Source organism: Danio rerio, chromosome 10, assembly GCF_052040795.2.
Source record: "Danio rerio strain M-AB ecotype USA chromosome 10, GRCz13ab, whole genome shotgun sequence".
Classification (NCBI taxonomy): domain Eukaryota; kingdom Metazoa; phylum Chordata; class Actinopteri; order Cypriniformes; family Danionidae; genus Danio; species Danio rerio.
Window position 1 is genome coordinate 18,189,989 of NC_141030.1, and position 16,103 is coordinate 18,206,091.

Consider the following 16,103-nt stretch of genomic DNA (forward strand, 5'->3'; position numbering starts at 1 on the left):
ATTCATTTTTGTTAATTAAATGGGTACTTTTGTTTGGCATTTTTTCTGCTTAGCTCCTAGATATAGTCTATGTCCTGGAGAGCATTTTTAGGCACCTTGATATGCTTGATTGAATTTTATTATTTGTTCATTTCATAAAATTATTTGCAAAAGTACATTTTTAAAATCTTCCCATATTTAAATTGTATGAATAAGAGGCACTTCAAAAATACTGAAGCAAATCTAAGTCGAGGGGATCAGCAAGATGCGTTAAAAGCAATAAACAAAGTGCATCTTGCATCTAAGAGCGCTTTAACTGTCTGAAAGTTTCCAGACAAATGCATCGATGTGTTGTTTTTTTCTTTTTGTTTTTGCTGCACACATTTTAGCTGTTCCATGCACAGTGGCAGGCCTGATGCTTTGCCTTCATACTAATGCTCGGATGTTAACATATGAGATGTTTTGTCCTATCAAGGTTTAAATGGCTGCATACATTAATTTAAAAACGTTCACAGCGTTCAAATATTTTGACAGGCAAGATCATTTGACTGATAACATGGAGTTCTGCACCGCCGCATGCCAGAAATGTCCTTCAGAACGAACACATAAACTGCATGTGAGCGTTTGAAAGCAGCTGTCTGTCAATAACGGAGCTTCATTGATGTTCTGCATTCCAAACGGCATAAATGATGCCTTTGTAGAGCATTTAGAAGGTAGAGCACTCAACGACTGGAATGTGAAATGTACATTTGTCAAGCAAAGCACACATTTCTCAAACTGCATATCCAAGCCCCTGACTGCTCTTTTATTTTATAGTCATGCATTAATTTAAATTTTTCATGGCCGATTTCAATTGTAGATTTTTTTTTTCAAGACAGATTGGCTATTTTAAAAATAATGAGTATATGAACTAGTTGTTTATTTGCTTTATCGCAGGCTGAAACTGCAGTGATTAATAACCACTAACTACCAATGCTCCGTAATAACAATTCACACAAAAATGTAAACATTAACTTGGGTTGGTAGTGGTTTAAATTTGGATTACATTTTGAAATGATCCTTAGTAATAACATAATGATCTTACTTTAGCTTTGTGAAATTATGCAAGCTAGACGTAAATTTGTACCAAACCAAAACAGTAGATGTGCTAAAAAAATTGAAGTTCACTGCATTTAGGTTATTAGAGCAGCAAGATTAATTCCTTGCTAAACAAGATAAAAATAAATATATATATATATATTGCAGAAAAAAATATTACAATGTGTAATTTTTCCAATATCATGCAGCCCTATTTAAATATACTATTGCATTACTCTGACTCTACATTACTTGAATGTTTTAGATTTATAATTTATAAAAAAGCAGAATGCATTCTCCAAACTAAGATGGCACATTAATTTTTTTTTCGTTATATTTGTTTGAGTCGAAACAGTAGATCCTTTATACATGGATCTTTTGTAAGGATTGTAATTCTGGAGATCGGCTAAATGTTTAAAAAAAAAATCAAATCTGAGATTGATGAGGCTTTTAAATTGAGTCATTTTTTTCTTTGTGAACATTGGATTTGTCTGGAAGGTGTACTGAACATTTCACACTTATCACTCAATATGTTGCTATACTTTGGCTAATACACATATTCACAAATTAAGTGACTATACAAAAGTTTATTATCATAACAATGCTTTTAATAACTTTACAGTTAGTGTGTTACATTTTTTTAAAGTCATTTTTGTCATTGTAAAGCTTCTTCCCAGCCCTCCTAAATATGCCACATTCTCTTTGAACCTATGATTCCATCTGGCTTTTAAGATATCTCTTACTGAAATATAATGCTTTTTTTTTTCCCGTCTCTCATGAATGAATACTAGGAGAGATGGCCCTGGTGCTTAATGCGGCGTGCTGAATGAGCTGAAATGTGCGCTGTGGGTTTGCAGGGGGCTTTTCAATCGTTTTCAGTTACAGTTGTGATCGGGTCTGAGTAGATCCAGCAACAATGAGCTGCTTTGTTGAATGAGATGAGCTCACCTCTCATAGCACTGAACTCTTCCATTCACATTTATACATCCAGCCACTATAAAGGTGGAAAGACTTTAACCATCACTCTCTGTGCTATGAATAATCATTTTTTCAGTGTTTGCATTTCATGAAATTAAGCTTTTGAATTTTTTATTTTTTAGTATGTTTTTACTAGGGTTGCCAAATTCTGGAAATTTTAAAAGCTGGAAACTTTCAAAGCTGGAAACTTTCAATGGAAGTTGATTGGAATATATGGGACTTAATGGAAATTAAAGGGAGTAAACTGGATAGATAACAAATACAAAACAAACACAAATACAAAAAGCAGGTTATACATTCAAACACTAAATTTATTTAAGCAGGTTTTGACAATACTATTGATATTTTACATTTTTTTGTTCATATTTTATATTACTAGTTTTTATATTATTTCCTTGCCATTATATAGTTATAATATAGTTATATATTGTTTAAAGTTATGTTTAAAGTCTGCTCAGATTTTGTTTTACCATGTACATCAGATTTTTAATGGCCCATCTGATTTTTAGTGAGAATACAAAACAAAAAGTAGCTCTGTTTTACTTCATTTTATACAGTACACTATATACTACACCATATTGAAATTTGTATGCAAAGGAATTCTATTTTTCTAATAGTATAAATGACTAGTAAAGACTAGAATGCATATAATTTATTGCTCTAAATGTCCCAATAATCTGTCTATAGAGACAGATATTTAGCAAATTGTGCTGCAAATTTTGAGAAAAGACACCAAATCTGTTATTTTATTTGCAAGACAAAAGCCTCATCTAAATTCTGAAATCTGCTCATTTAAATCTAAATGAAATAAGCATTTCAAATCAACAGTAAACTCTAAATTTTCCTGTCCCATTTTTGTCGTTGCTTAAAGGCTGATTTATACTTTTGCCTGACGCTGCATTGCGGACCTCTGCTGACTGACGAACGAGGCTTTTATACTTGATGCGTTCACTGAGATTTTTTTTTTTTTTAAATGACAGAGGGCAGTCAAAAGAAACGCATCATAAAATTAGACAACATAGACAGTTCTGAAAACTTCCTACTTTTTGAAACTAATTATATTTTATAAATTATTTTAATAAGGATTTTTATAACAGTTCAAAATGTTTTTTTCAATCAAACATTGATGCTTCACTTGCTTTTGTTCATATATTGGACAGTTCTACCTATTAAATTTATTAAAATATTAATGATATCAGAAAATGGATTGCTCTATATACTTTTTATTATTGCAAGAATAAGCAAAAAAAAAAAAAAATACTGATGTTTTTTTTCAGATTTAGCACACTCCACAGTTCACACATTACAATCTAGCAAGTGTGTACTTTCTTATTAAATAATTTGTTATTTCATTTTTAGTTTTGTAATTATTAAATAGTTTTAAATCAAAAAATTTAATATACATTAGTATAAAACCTATAAATGGTGGAAAAACAATTCTGGGTCTCTACTTTTGCCATGGCCTCTCTTTTCGGTTTTACCAACTTATCCCTCAAGTTTTTCTAAATGTTTTTTTTTTTTGTACTTTTTTGCTTTCCCATAGCTGTTGCAATTTCTAGTCAAATTATTGGTCATCAGGCATGGACGGATCATAAAGATGTCTGTACAGGAATACCTGTTTCAGACAATCTCCTTAAAGTGATTCATAATTAACTCAAATAATATGCGGTGCCACATGAACTGTTCGCTCAAGTCTCGAAAAAGAGCACCCAAAGCGAAGCTCTGCAAACACTGTGATGAAGTCACATTCCAAGGCCTAATTACATAAATTTTCAGCTGCAACATCAATACAGCTGTGTCAATGGAAACCAGAGAATTTGTTCAGGACCACTAAGGACAAAGATGAAACCTGTGCAGAAACTGGAGGACGACACTGGAAGGACACAATATGTGATGGAATGTGCTGTGATGTCTTTTCTCCTGTCAATAGCAATGGTTTTAAAGCCCTGTAGTTCTCCATTAAACTCAAGTTATTGGTTTAGATGGAAGCTGTGGCCACTAAAACCATTTCACGTATTTTTAGCCGATGCATTTATCTAATGCAGCGTACAAATAAGGAACTTAAGGAGCACTTTGTTTGGCTGATTAGTTCTGTCAGTAGCTGAAGAATTTCATCAGAGCATATACTAGTTTATCTTAACTGTAAAAATTTTAACCATATTAAATACTGTACAGACTGGTGCTTTAAGGTTTTTTGTGTGTGTGGCGTGAGAGTAAATTGATGTTAAACTGAAGTCATCTTCAATGATTTACAGTCCGTGAAAATGTCAGCTGATAACAATTGAGAGACGCTCAAGAACCGAACAACCAGATGTTCTGCTGTGAACTACTACAGTAATGTCACACAAGCATCAAGGCCTATGTTTCACCGCCCCCAAGAAAATATATGGTAGTTGCTTGGTAAATAAACATGCACAGGAAGTCGGCATGTTTCTGAAAGCTTACAGATGTGGCAGATCTGAGAGTGCGCTGCTGCTGTTGTCCTTTTCATGTGACTTTAACTTGATTCTGAACATTTACTGCAGGTGTTGTACTCTTGCGTGACGTATTTGTGTATTCGCAGAGGCTGCTAACATGGTTTCTGTCTGAGCACAATTCTTGCTCTGTTCCTCTGTAGAACCTGAACTCTTCTGTTTGCCAGATCCCTAACGGCAGCTTCGCTCCTTCGGGGGGTGACCAAAGTGCTCACTTCCTGTTTAGAGTGAGTTCTTGCTCATTTCCATGTCACGCCAAAACTAAATGTGCAATTTTTATGCTGTGAACAAATGGGCAACAAAGTGGCCCATTCACCATGTTCTGATTGAATCTGTGGTGGGATTGTTTTCCATGATGCATTAGGAGTCGCATGGGTCAAATTTGGCTTCTGTTTACCCATGTTAATTATGTTATTTACTTTTTAAAGATTAGTATTCCTCCAAACAACACTTTTTTTGACTTTAGTTTAACTTTAGAACACATTGCATACAATACAGTACACTGTTACAAATCTTTATGTTAGTTCTTTAAGTTACCTTGATGGTTAACAAAAACATAAAAAAAGAAAGAAGAAAAAGCTTAAAGAAAAATAAACAAGTAAAATAATATCAAATCAAATATCAGTATAAGGTGGATATAGAAGGGAGTGACCTTGAAAGTAAGGCTCCTTATTGAAGAATTATAAATACTATATATATATATATATATATATATATATATATATATATATATATATATATATATTATAGAGACATTACTGAAATCTCTGGAGCTTTTGAGCAAATTTGATTGCAATATGCTGTTCATGTCCATGGCATGAGTTTTTGGAAGAACAGCTTGTAACGGTTTCATCAGAGCTTATCTGGCCCCATAAGAGCTTGGTGCCGTAGAGACCAGAGACTGCAGAAATCAGTATACTCCAATGCTCAGTTTGAATAGGCAAGCTGGAGTGACTTATCAAGAGCTGTAGGTTTGGCGTACAAAGATGTGCCTTTGTTAAAGTAGTAGTTTTATTTGAGTGAGAAAATCACTGTCATAAGTTTTAAGGTAACACTTTACAATGATGTTCATTTGTTAATGCATTTACTAACATAAACAACACTTGTAAAGCATTTATTAATCATAATTGAACATTTACTAATGCATTATTAACATCCAAGTCCATGCTTGTTAACATTAGTAATGCACTGAGTTAACATGAACTAACAATGAACAACTGTATTTTCATTAACTAACGTCAACTAACATGAACAAATATTGTAGTAAATGTATTGTAAATGTTAGTAAATGCATTAATTAACATTAACTAACGAACCTTATGGTAAAGTGTGACCAGTGTTAATTGGTCTAGAAATGTTAAGTGTATGGTTGTCACGATACCATTAATACTATAACAGCTGAAGTATCACGAGTACCAAGTTGTATTGCGATGCTGTAATTCATAACTCAAATTATAAAAGAAAATAGTCAGAAATACTATATTTTATGTTATAGTAGGTCTGCTTGAATGTAATTCATAATTCCCTTAAGGCTAAAAAGTATTATTTGCACCCCACTTCACCTAAAGTTTATTCATTCTTTTTGTTTATTTTGTAGATAACTGACCAACAAAAACACATCAAGATAAAGATACAAATTATAACAAATGAAATTTGTTACGAAAAAGCATTTTTCCAACTAAATGTTTAGGTGACAATCCAAAGTAATTAAAAATTTCACTTTGAGTTCTTTTAAAGAGATCAATCACACAGTGTGAACTATCAAAGATACGATCTGTAGAGATTCACTGATGATTCAAATCATGCCGTGTGAAAACAACATCAACATTTTGACTGAAAATAACATCAGCGATCACTTACAGTGTAACGAGGAGACTGAAACGGAGGGATCCATTTTGCAGTATTTAATAGACAGTTCAAACACAAACATACAACACGCACTAAAGTGCGAACTCACATCAACAACATTCAATATAGATCGGGGGCTGGCGGCTGACAGACACAGAGTGATTTACCAGGCATGGATCAGAGGCAGGCTGCATGGTTCAGAGTCCGTATAACAAGCGTGGGTCGATGGCAGGCAGCATGGTTCAGAGTTCGTATAACAAACGTGGGTCGAGGGCAGGCAGAAGGCAACTCAGAGTCAGAAACAGTCCGGGGTAATGCACAGAAGATCAGGCAGGGAATAACGCTCAGAAATGTTGGCCGTGGCTAAACAAGACTTCGCAATGAACTGGTGTTTGAGTGTGGCTTATATAGGGAGCGTGGGTCGTTAACTGGATTCAGATCAGGTGTGTGCACAATCAGTCTAGGTGGATGATGTAATGCTAATGAAGTCCGGGGATGGCGGCCTCTGCTGGCCAGCGAGGGGAATGACTGGGACCGAGTCTGTGACATACAGCCAATAAGCAAGCAGCATCTACTATGGGTACCTGCAGGCCAGCGGGAGCTTGGGGGAGAAGTTAAAAGTCTATGTGGACCCAAGAAATGGAGTTAAAACTGGAGTAAATTTGGCAGGAGCACCTGTGTCTGTTTGACATATCATAAAAACCGGGGTTGAAAAAGAAAAAAGTTGAGGAGAAATGGCTAATTCTTTAAAACTCAGGTGAGCAAAATAAGTACATTTTCTACCCCACTAAAGGCTTCTTTCTCATTATGTAGTTTATAACAAAAGATATACTACATTACTTGTCGTTTCCATGTCAATTCTGGCATGTATTTGGTTGTGAGCAGCGTAGTTTTTGGACCAAGACCGTTGTCAGTGATTCTTTCTACTGTAAAGTCATGCAGTGTGAAAACATCTGTGACTACTTTGAAAATCGTACAGTCTGAACTCTGCATAAGACTGAATAATATAATATAAATATAAATGCCATCTACCCTTTTCCTAAGGCCCAATCCCAATTCAAATTTTGTACCCCTACCCCTTCACCTTGGCCCAACCGAGTGTTAAGAGGAAGGACTTCAAAACTAAGAATTGGGACAGCACTACAGCACCTGCATACATCATCACATGTCATAATGATCTCTTGCTTCATATAAGATCAGACGATCGCGACTGCTGTTTTATTCCAGTTGTGTTATTTTTTTGGTACTTTTCCTCAGGAAATCACTGAAGGCATATATTTTGTTATCATAATGATCTAATGTGGCATCAAGATCGTAACAATACTGCGCATTTACACCGTGGCCATATTCATCTATGTAAACACACCAAAACAACATTAACATTATAGCAGACACAGTAAAAAGCCCATTCCCAGCCACCTAGACTTTTCTGACAGGGGATTCGAGCGTCATTGGGTGTCAAAATTTTGCGGGACTGCTATACAGGAGTTATGATTATGCATTATAGATCGAAAAATGTAGCATTTTTTATTTTAGAATTTTTTTATTTTTTAAGCATGAAGGTAAAACACAAACACGGTTATGAATATATTAAAACATATATTTGTTTGCAGCAAATTTGTAATAATGACAAAAAATATTAATACTAATACTCCTTTCTTCCCGGTGCCGTTGTTGTGGTTTATTTTGAGAAATTTTCTTACCGTTGGTTTTGAGTGTGGTCCTGAAAAATCTTTGTTCGAAGGGGTATCTGCCTCTTGCCCTTAGCCCTACGCCCTCAAGCTAAAGAGAATTGGGACACCCCTACCCCTTAACGGGAACGCGCAAAAAGAGGGAAAGGGGAAGGGCTAAGGGGTGGAATTGGGATTGGCCCTAAGACTGATTTGGGCTTCTTTGTTTAAGTAGATCTGGGGTTGCTTTTGGCTTTTTATCACATTGCACAGGCAGAAGGAAGAGATGTTTGTGTGGTGGTATAATGTGTGACTGTGAGCTGTAGTAATGAGCGGTGTATGTGTTCCCTGTTGTTTTAGTTTTGTGCCAGTGTGCAGACACCACAGCCACAATGGAGCCAATACATAGTGATGTCAGCAAACTCTGTGTCAGCCAAATAAATAATCATTGAGAATTTCATCAAAAGACTGCACTATTTTTTTAAAAACATACTTCTAAGGCTGCATGATTATTCAAAGGTCTTTTTTTTATTTCATTCGCGATGTGTCAGGAAAGCTGGATGTGTATTCGGCTCCATCGGAATGCAGGTTCTGAAGTTTAATTCCGAGTTTACTACACACAGTCATAGTTCACTGGCAAGTTACTCAATGATAAATCATTTATTAGTCACAATCCTAAAATCAAAGATAAGCATTCTCATATTTGACAGCTGTTTACTTGCTTCTTAAAGCAGATACAAACCAAGCCAACCTCAAACAAATATAGCACCGACTGAACTCAATCGTGTTGTCGCCTCACATTGATGCGCATCTGGTTCCAGCCATTAATGAACTTGGGCAGTATGTTGCAGATCAATCTGAAAACATGGGAATATGCCACACTTAATAACAAGTCACCTCATAACTTCAGTCAAGAGTTTGAAATCAATCTGTGAAATGATTCCAGTGTCATGCATTTATTAGTCACGTTGATGAATAAAAGCAGTTAAATCCTCTTCCTGTGTCTCTTCTTTGTAGTGTATTTTTAGTTTCTGCATGAGAGGTGCCCTCTGACCTTTTTGGAGGAGATTTCCTTGTGTTTCCCTGATGAGATGTGTATGAGAACTGCAGCTTTTGCTGAATTGCGGTTTTTATTTTCATTGTGATGTAATTTTTTAGCCCTACATGCTTTATAGAATAAATTATTATTTTTTATTATTATTATTCATTAATTCATTTTTTTCAGCTTAGTCCTTTTATTAATCTGGGGTCGCCACAGTGGAATGAACCGCCAATTTATCCAGCAAGTTTTTAACGCAGCAGATGCCCTTCCAGCCGCAACCCATATCTGTGAAACATCCACACACACATTCACACACACACACTCATACACTACGGACAATTTAGCCTACCCAATTCACCTGTACCGCATGTCTTTGGACTGTGGGGGGAAACCGGAGCACCCGGAGGAAACCCACGCGAACGCAGGGAGAACATGCAAATTCCACACAGAAACGCCAACTGATATTATTATTATTATTATTATTATTGTTGCACAGGTTGATCTTAACAGCATAAATGTAAATAAAAAGAATAATCTGTAGAGTTCAGCACATGGATAAATCAGTCTATATTGAGATGTTTGAAAGCTAATTGAGTGGGTATGTTTTCTTAGAGGGCATGGCTTGTGTGTGTGTGCTTGCTGTCTAGGCTTTCATGCACCCCCTTACTGAGCCTTGCTGATTCATGACGAGCTGTTGAAAAGCTCTAAAGCTCAAACAAAGCAGCCGTTTAATTTCCTGCCCGTATCACCATATAAAACCCTATGTCGCTGCTGCTGGACACAACGCGCTTGTTGATGGATGGCTAAAGTGTCACCGTGCCCTTGCCACATGCCACGAGTACCATGCTTCTGTATAATTGATGCATACCTTCTGTTCAGAGTCAGATATAATAATCAACTAATGAGTGCTTTGACTTCCTCCTTGCCCTTCATCAGGAAATTATACAAATCATTTAAAAAAAAAAAAAAAACTTTCAAAATTTTCTAAAATAATAAGGATGAATTCAGATTCTGTAGAGTTTAAGTTAATTTTTCAGAGTAGTCTTGATTAGGGCTGCACAATATTTTGTTTCAACATCTATATTGCAATGTGCGAATTTGCAGTAGTCGCATCACCGGATTTGCAATGCTGAGTTAAATTCTGGAACCAGAAAACACTGCATGTCACTATGTAAGACTTCAAGCAAATTTAAACTATTTGGGCACTAGAAATGGTCAAATGTGTAGCTTTTAACAAAAAAATAATTGCATTACATTATTTCTATAAAGAAGACCATAGTAGTAAACATTTAAAGTGGATAACAAAGGTTTTTCTAAATTGTCCTTAGACATAAATGGATGTTGTTAAATAGTTTTAGGACAACTTTGATGAAAGGTTTTAGTGTTATTTTACATTTGATCTTTTAATTTCTGATCCTCAATACTTGTTAGACACTCCAGAAAACCGTAAAGCACAGTTTTTTTTTCCTTAATTCGTGTCTATTTTTTATTTTGTTTGTATATTTATTCTATTAATGTTTATTATAATCTACGTGAATTTAACTGGCCTACAAATGCATCACAATCAGTATAAAACTATGAATTCTTTCCAAAGACTAAAGCTGCATCCCAAATCGCATACCTATGCACTATTCTATAACGTTTTGTAGTATAAATAGTGTAAGTAGTGTGTTCACACTGAAAACTCAGTAATAAGTGCACTTCCGTTACCCGGATGATGCACTCATTTAGCCAGTAAAAAAAAGCGTGTAATGATGGACACTTCACGCACTCAACGACCGCAGGTTTGCTCATGTAGCAGAAGGGGCGGAGCTATCGGGTACACATGTTGGAAAACTTTATTTATTTTGAATGGTGAAAGCAAAATCTTCCTACAAGAGTGATTATAGTGCCTCCCGATGGTGAATGCGGCTATATTCATGGCAGGTATTATTTGATAGTTTGATCCTTTATTTCACTGATTTGGCAACCGTCAGATGTCATCAGGGAAACGGTTTGCATTTCCGCTTGGTAAAAAAAAAAAACGTGTTACATTTGGGACGACACTATATACATATACTATGCAGTTGAGTGTGTAATTACCTAAGTACATGGTGTATGAGTGCATAGTGTATAGTGTGCCATTTGAGATGCAGCTTAAGTTATTATTCACATTGTGTGTATTGTGTTTTAATTTAACTTGATTCTGTCAAATGAACTTCTAAACTAATTGAACTGACCTAAACAACCCCACTGTTTGATGATGTTGTTTAAATGGTACATATACAGGGTGTCTGCGGGGTCTCAAAAAGTATTAAAAGATATATTATGAGAAAATTAAGGCCCTTAAAAGTTATTTAAAAAAAGTCTTAAATACTTTTTATGAAGTCTTAAATTTAGTTCAAGCATTGTCCAAAGTGTTTGACTCCAATAAAGCATCAATTTTCCTCCTTATATTAACAATGGTGTGCTTTATCCATGCGTTTGGTTTGGACCGGGTCGCGTCCGGCCAAGCTCCTCCATCCAGGTGATGTCACGGTCTCTAAACGTAGCAACCATAGAGCAAAACAGACAAATGATAAAATGTAAGTTTGCGTACTGCTGGTTGGGGAAAGATGAGTTTAAACAGTGGCTGAAGCCTGTCACTGAAAACAACCATATAATTTTTTCAAGCTTTGTTTCTTCTGAGCTTATCTGAGTTGTTTTGCATGGTTGCGCCCCATTGATTTATTTAACTACCTATTTTTATTAACAACTGTTTATTAAGTTAAAGGTTTAATACTGATTAGAACTTGGAAGTGGCAATGAGGTCTTCAAATATTCTGAGAAGATCTTTAAAAAGCTATTGAAATGACCTTTTAGGATTCCTGCATATACCATAATATAGCTAAACTTGCATCACTGATTCTGTTTTTGCTGTACAGTTTTGGAAAATTTCTTATCTAGGAGAAAATTAGTTAAAGAAAATTAGTTAAAAATAGAGCCATTATTCGAATAGATATTAATGGATATTCATGGATGGTTCTGAGTCTGTGATCAATTTTATGTTCATTAAACCTTTATTAAATGGTTTACTCAGCTTAGTTTGTACCTGCATTTATAGATAAGTAGTTGAAAATAAACTTTGCTTTGTCTTATATTGTGCTATGTTAAGAAAGAGAGAAGATGTAAAAAAAAAAAAAAGTAGCAAATATATTTTTACTTTTTTTTTTTTTAGCTTTTATTATGCAATAACAAATGATAATAGGAGCAGAAAACACTAAAACTTGTTTAGCAAACTAGAAACAAAGTTTGTTTGATCATGTGCATGTCATTATTGAATGATTTTTGACAGACATTCTTCCTCTTCGTCTCACTAATACTGTGCTTAGGAAAAGTTTTAATAAACTCAAATAAAATGTGTGTATAAGTGATAGCTAATCATTTCTAATTGATATTGTTATCTTTCATCGCAAATGTTGTGGCCACTACATGTGGACTTTCAGAATATTAGTAAAGTCCTGCAAGTTCATTAAACGTGCAATACAGTATGTCCTAAAGCTATGGGCCATCAATAAACGCCACTCAATGTCACCAATATGAATCCCGTCAACACTCACTCATTTGGTCAAGGACACATAAGAGGACGTAAGCTTCACGTGCCAGTTTAGCGGGAATAAATATCCTCAAGAAATATGTGGGTGTGGAGTGAAGAGAGGCCTGACTGCCACATCTGATCATTTTTCAGAGGTCATTGCTGAGGATATAAGAGATTCTCCTTGTACTTTTGTCCTCAACATGTTACACTCATATTGAACCGCTTGTAACCACCATCAATACGGCCCCCGGCATCTGCATTTGCATCGAACCACAGTATTTTTTTTCCGCAGTCAAAACCAAAGCTTTATATTTGTTAGCTCTGTGTACTAGGACAGGATGTTATAAACTTGACACATTGTCATTGTAATGTCTCTTCCCCTCTGTGTGGATGTCCAGGCAGGGTCATTTATATCCCAGGAGCTGTAATGGGGCTGCTGCCTTCGTCATGGCATTGTTTCTATGAAGGAGGGGCACTTCCTGTGTTCGACCTTTAAAAAACACTAAACTAACTGTGTGGTTTAAAATGCATTTTAAAGGTTTATGAAGTCTTCAAGTTGCATTAGTTCTGCCTTTGCATCATGTTGGTGTCAAATCTCTCATCGTATCTACAGCATTAGCCCTTCTGATTCTGGTACTAAAATGTTACAGTACTTTAAAACCTTTTAATCTCACTTTTACAATTTGAAACAAAATGTGATGATGACCTTGGTCTTCACAAGCAAATGTATCACTGTTATGGGTGTATTCATCTAGAACAGTCATGGTACGGCCATCACAGTTCAGTTCATGTACTCAAATAAATACAGTCCAGTGTTTTTTCTAGGATTCTTTCCAGCTGTGGCGGCAGGCCTTGTATATAGATGTACCAACTACCTGTGGTATTATTTCAATGACAAATGCCATGAGCGCAAAATTACAAGTCGAGATCGATCGCATTTATGTAATACAAGCATTTGCTTGCTAGCCAATTTCCTCTGTTCTTGCACAAAACTTTTTGCATGCCCTCAAATATACGCTGCTCAAGCGCAGATCTTCTTGTGCGCTCTTAATAAATAATAATAAATAGATAAAATATAAAATATATAAATAATAAAATATACACTGCTGAAGTGCGATTTAGTGCGTATATGTAACAAGCAGGGTTCATACGGTCATGGAAAACCTGAAAAGTCATGGAATTTTAACATGGCGTTTTCTAGGCCTGGAAAAGTTTTGGAAAATCAGAAAAACCCAAAAAGTTTTGCAAAAGTCATGGAAAACAAGTAGATTTGTATAGATTTGTTGTCTTTACTACTTTTTGTCCTTGGCCAGTCACATAGTCTCAAATTATTAGTGCGGTGTAAGCATTATCTAAATCAATTTTACATAGATATAAATATAAGCTGAAACTAAATCGATTGTTGCGTGTTTAATAATAAGTTTTTACATGTTTTTTACCACACATATGTAGATATTGCATGAAACATTAGGGGCTCTATTTTGACGGTCCATGCACAAAGTGCAAAGCGCAGGGCGCAAACGCTTTCAGGGCGTGTCAGAATTCCCTTTTGCTAATTTAAGGACGGAAAAATCTGTTTTGCGTGTGGCGCATAATCTAAAAGGGTTGAGCTTATTTTTTTAAATAAGTTGTAGGTGTGTTTTGAGAATAAAACAATCAGTCTCATCTCCCATCCTCTTAAAGAGCCAGTTGCGTCGCGCCATAGCGCATTTGCTATTTACATGACGACTTTGTAAGTGGACAAACTGAGTGTTTCGCTAGCAAGAAAACATTAAAACAGAACATCTGCAGCGTGAGAATGAGAGATAAGGCATCTCATAATCTACTTTCACTTTCGCTCTTGTGGATAGGGAAACCTTGTACGCACAGACATCAATTAGCCTATAAATAATTAATTTCGTTTATTAAGCGCAAAGATTTGTTTCAAAACTATTTCTAAATTCAGTTCTAATCTCCAGCAAACGAATAAATGAGTTCTATCCAAATACACATGCTGTGCCCCATGTGGTCTGAAACGTGACAGGTGGGCAAGTCTAAGTTTGTTTTTAATAAAACAAATATAAATATGGATATACTAAATAATACCGCTAATAATAATAACATTACAAAAAAAGCAAATTGTTATGAATAAACTGAAAAAGCCTCTCGAAGTGAAGAAGGCATGAAGGCAGTGGTTTTTAAATTTATGTAGGCTAGAAAATAGTATGTTTTGTAATATTTTTATCCTTTATATTTATATCCTATATATATATATATATCCTTAATATTTTAATTATTTTTCATTTGTAAAGATATTTGTGTATTGCTCTACATTTTGAGTGTATTAAGCAGTGTGTAAGCTATTTAATGCATTTGCCTCATGCATCATGCACCTGTCAGTCAACATGTCACCTTAAAGGGTTAAACAAATAACACACAGAACTACTACGGTTACTGAAAGGTTTGCGCTGTTATAATTCACTTACCTTTTAATACGTTTTGGTGCGATTTATAACCCGCTATTAAAAAAACAAGAACCTGTAAATGAGAACCTGTATAGCTGTGGTGGGGTGAATTTTGGTGTGGTCCCCCACCATGAAAGAATTAATGTAGCGGAAACCATGCAATCAGCCTATAAATGCCAGTCACTGGAGTTAGGAAGAAAAAGACCACAACAACTTCAGAGCCATTCACACAGAAAGCATCTTTGCGAGGAAATGCTTATAAAAAATGGCTTGAAATGCTTGCCCTGCCTCAAAGTTGTTCTGATTGGTCCACTGCTTTGGAACTCATATTTATGAGTGGCACTCCATGTAAAAGTTACAGTTCTTTTAAGTTGATTCTTTTTAAGATGATGTCAACAAAACATGGCACTCATGTGCGATGCTCTTCAAAAGATGTGACTGTATAATGGTAACGAATATCTGTCAAGCGCATGTTTTCATAGAAAACAATCTCACGCACATAAGCAGTGATTGAACACGAGTTGTCCACTGCACCCGCTGTTACAAACAACAGATGGATAGACCTCCTGTGGTAGCATTTTCATTAAAAGAGATTTCAGTTTCTGGGCTTAATCTTTGAAAGTTTACCATTTAGTCTCCTAATAATATATTTTTAAATTCTGTATCTGATTGTGATAACACTTTTGCAAGTTTTAAAATAAACAAAATCAAGCACCGGGGATGTTGCTTGTTTCTGTTGTACTTATCTAAACCATTATCAAACCATGACTTCTGTGTATTATCACACCCTTAATTAATATGTATTTATCTGATTTGCAGGAGCCATTTGAGGATGGGTTTGCTAACGGCGAGGAGTTGACCCCTGCCGAGGAGTCTGCAGCTAAAGATGTATCAGAGTCTAAAGGAGTGGTGAAGTTCGGATGGATCAAGGGCGTGCTGGTAAGAACTTGCCATAAAATGTGTTAACCAAGCCAAACCATGGTGCAGTCGAAGTTCTGTTTGAAACTCTGAATGGAGTGTCATTTGTGTGGCTGC

The 16,103-nt window shown here is 35.5% G+C and overlaps 1 protein-coding gene across 4 annotated transcripts in view; it reads left to right on the forward strand.

Annotated features, from left to right (window-relative positions):
* The window catches only part of slc12a2 (solute carrier family 12 member 2), an 83,858-nt gene that overhangs the window by 22,608 nt on the left and 45,147 nt on the right, over positions 1–16,103 (forward strand). For all 4 annotated transcript variants that reach the window (XM_087269223.1, XM_087269224.1, NM_001002080.1 and 1 more), the window contains 1 exon segment: positions 15,888–16,007. In XM_087269223.1, the coding sequence (XP_087125349.1) occupies positions 15,888–16,007 (120 nt within the window).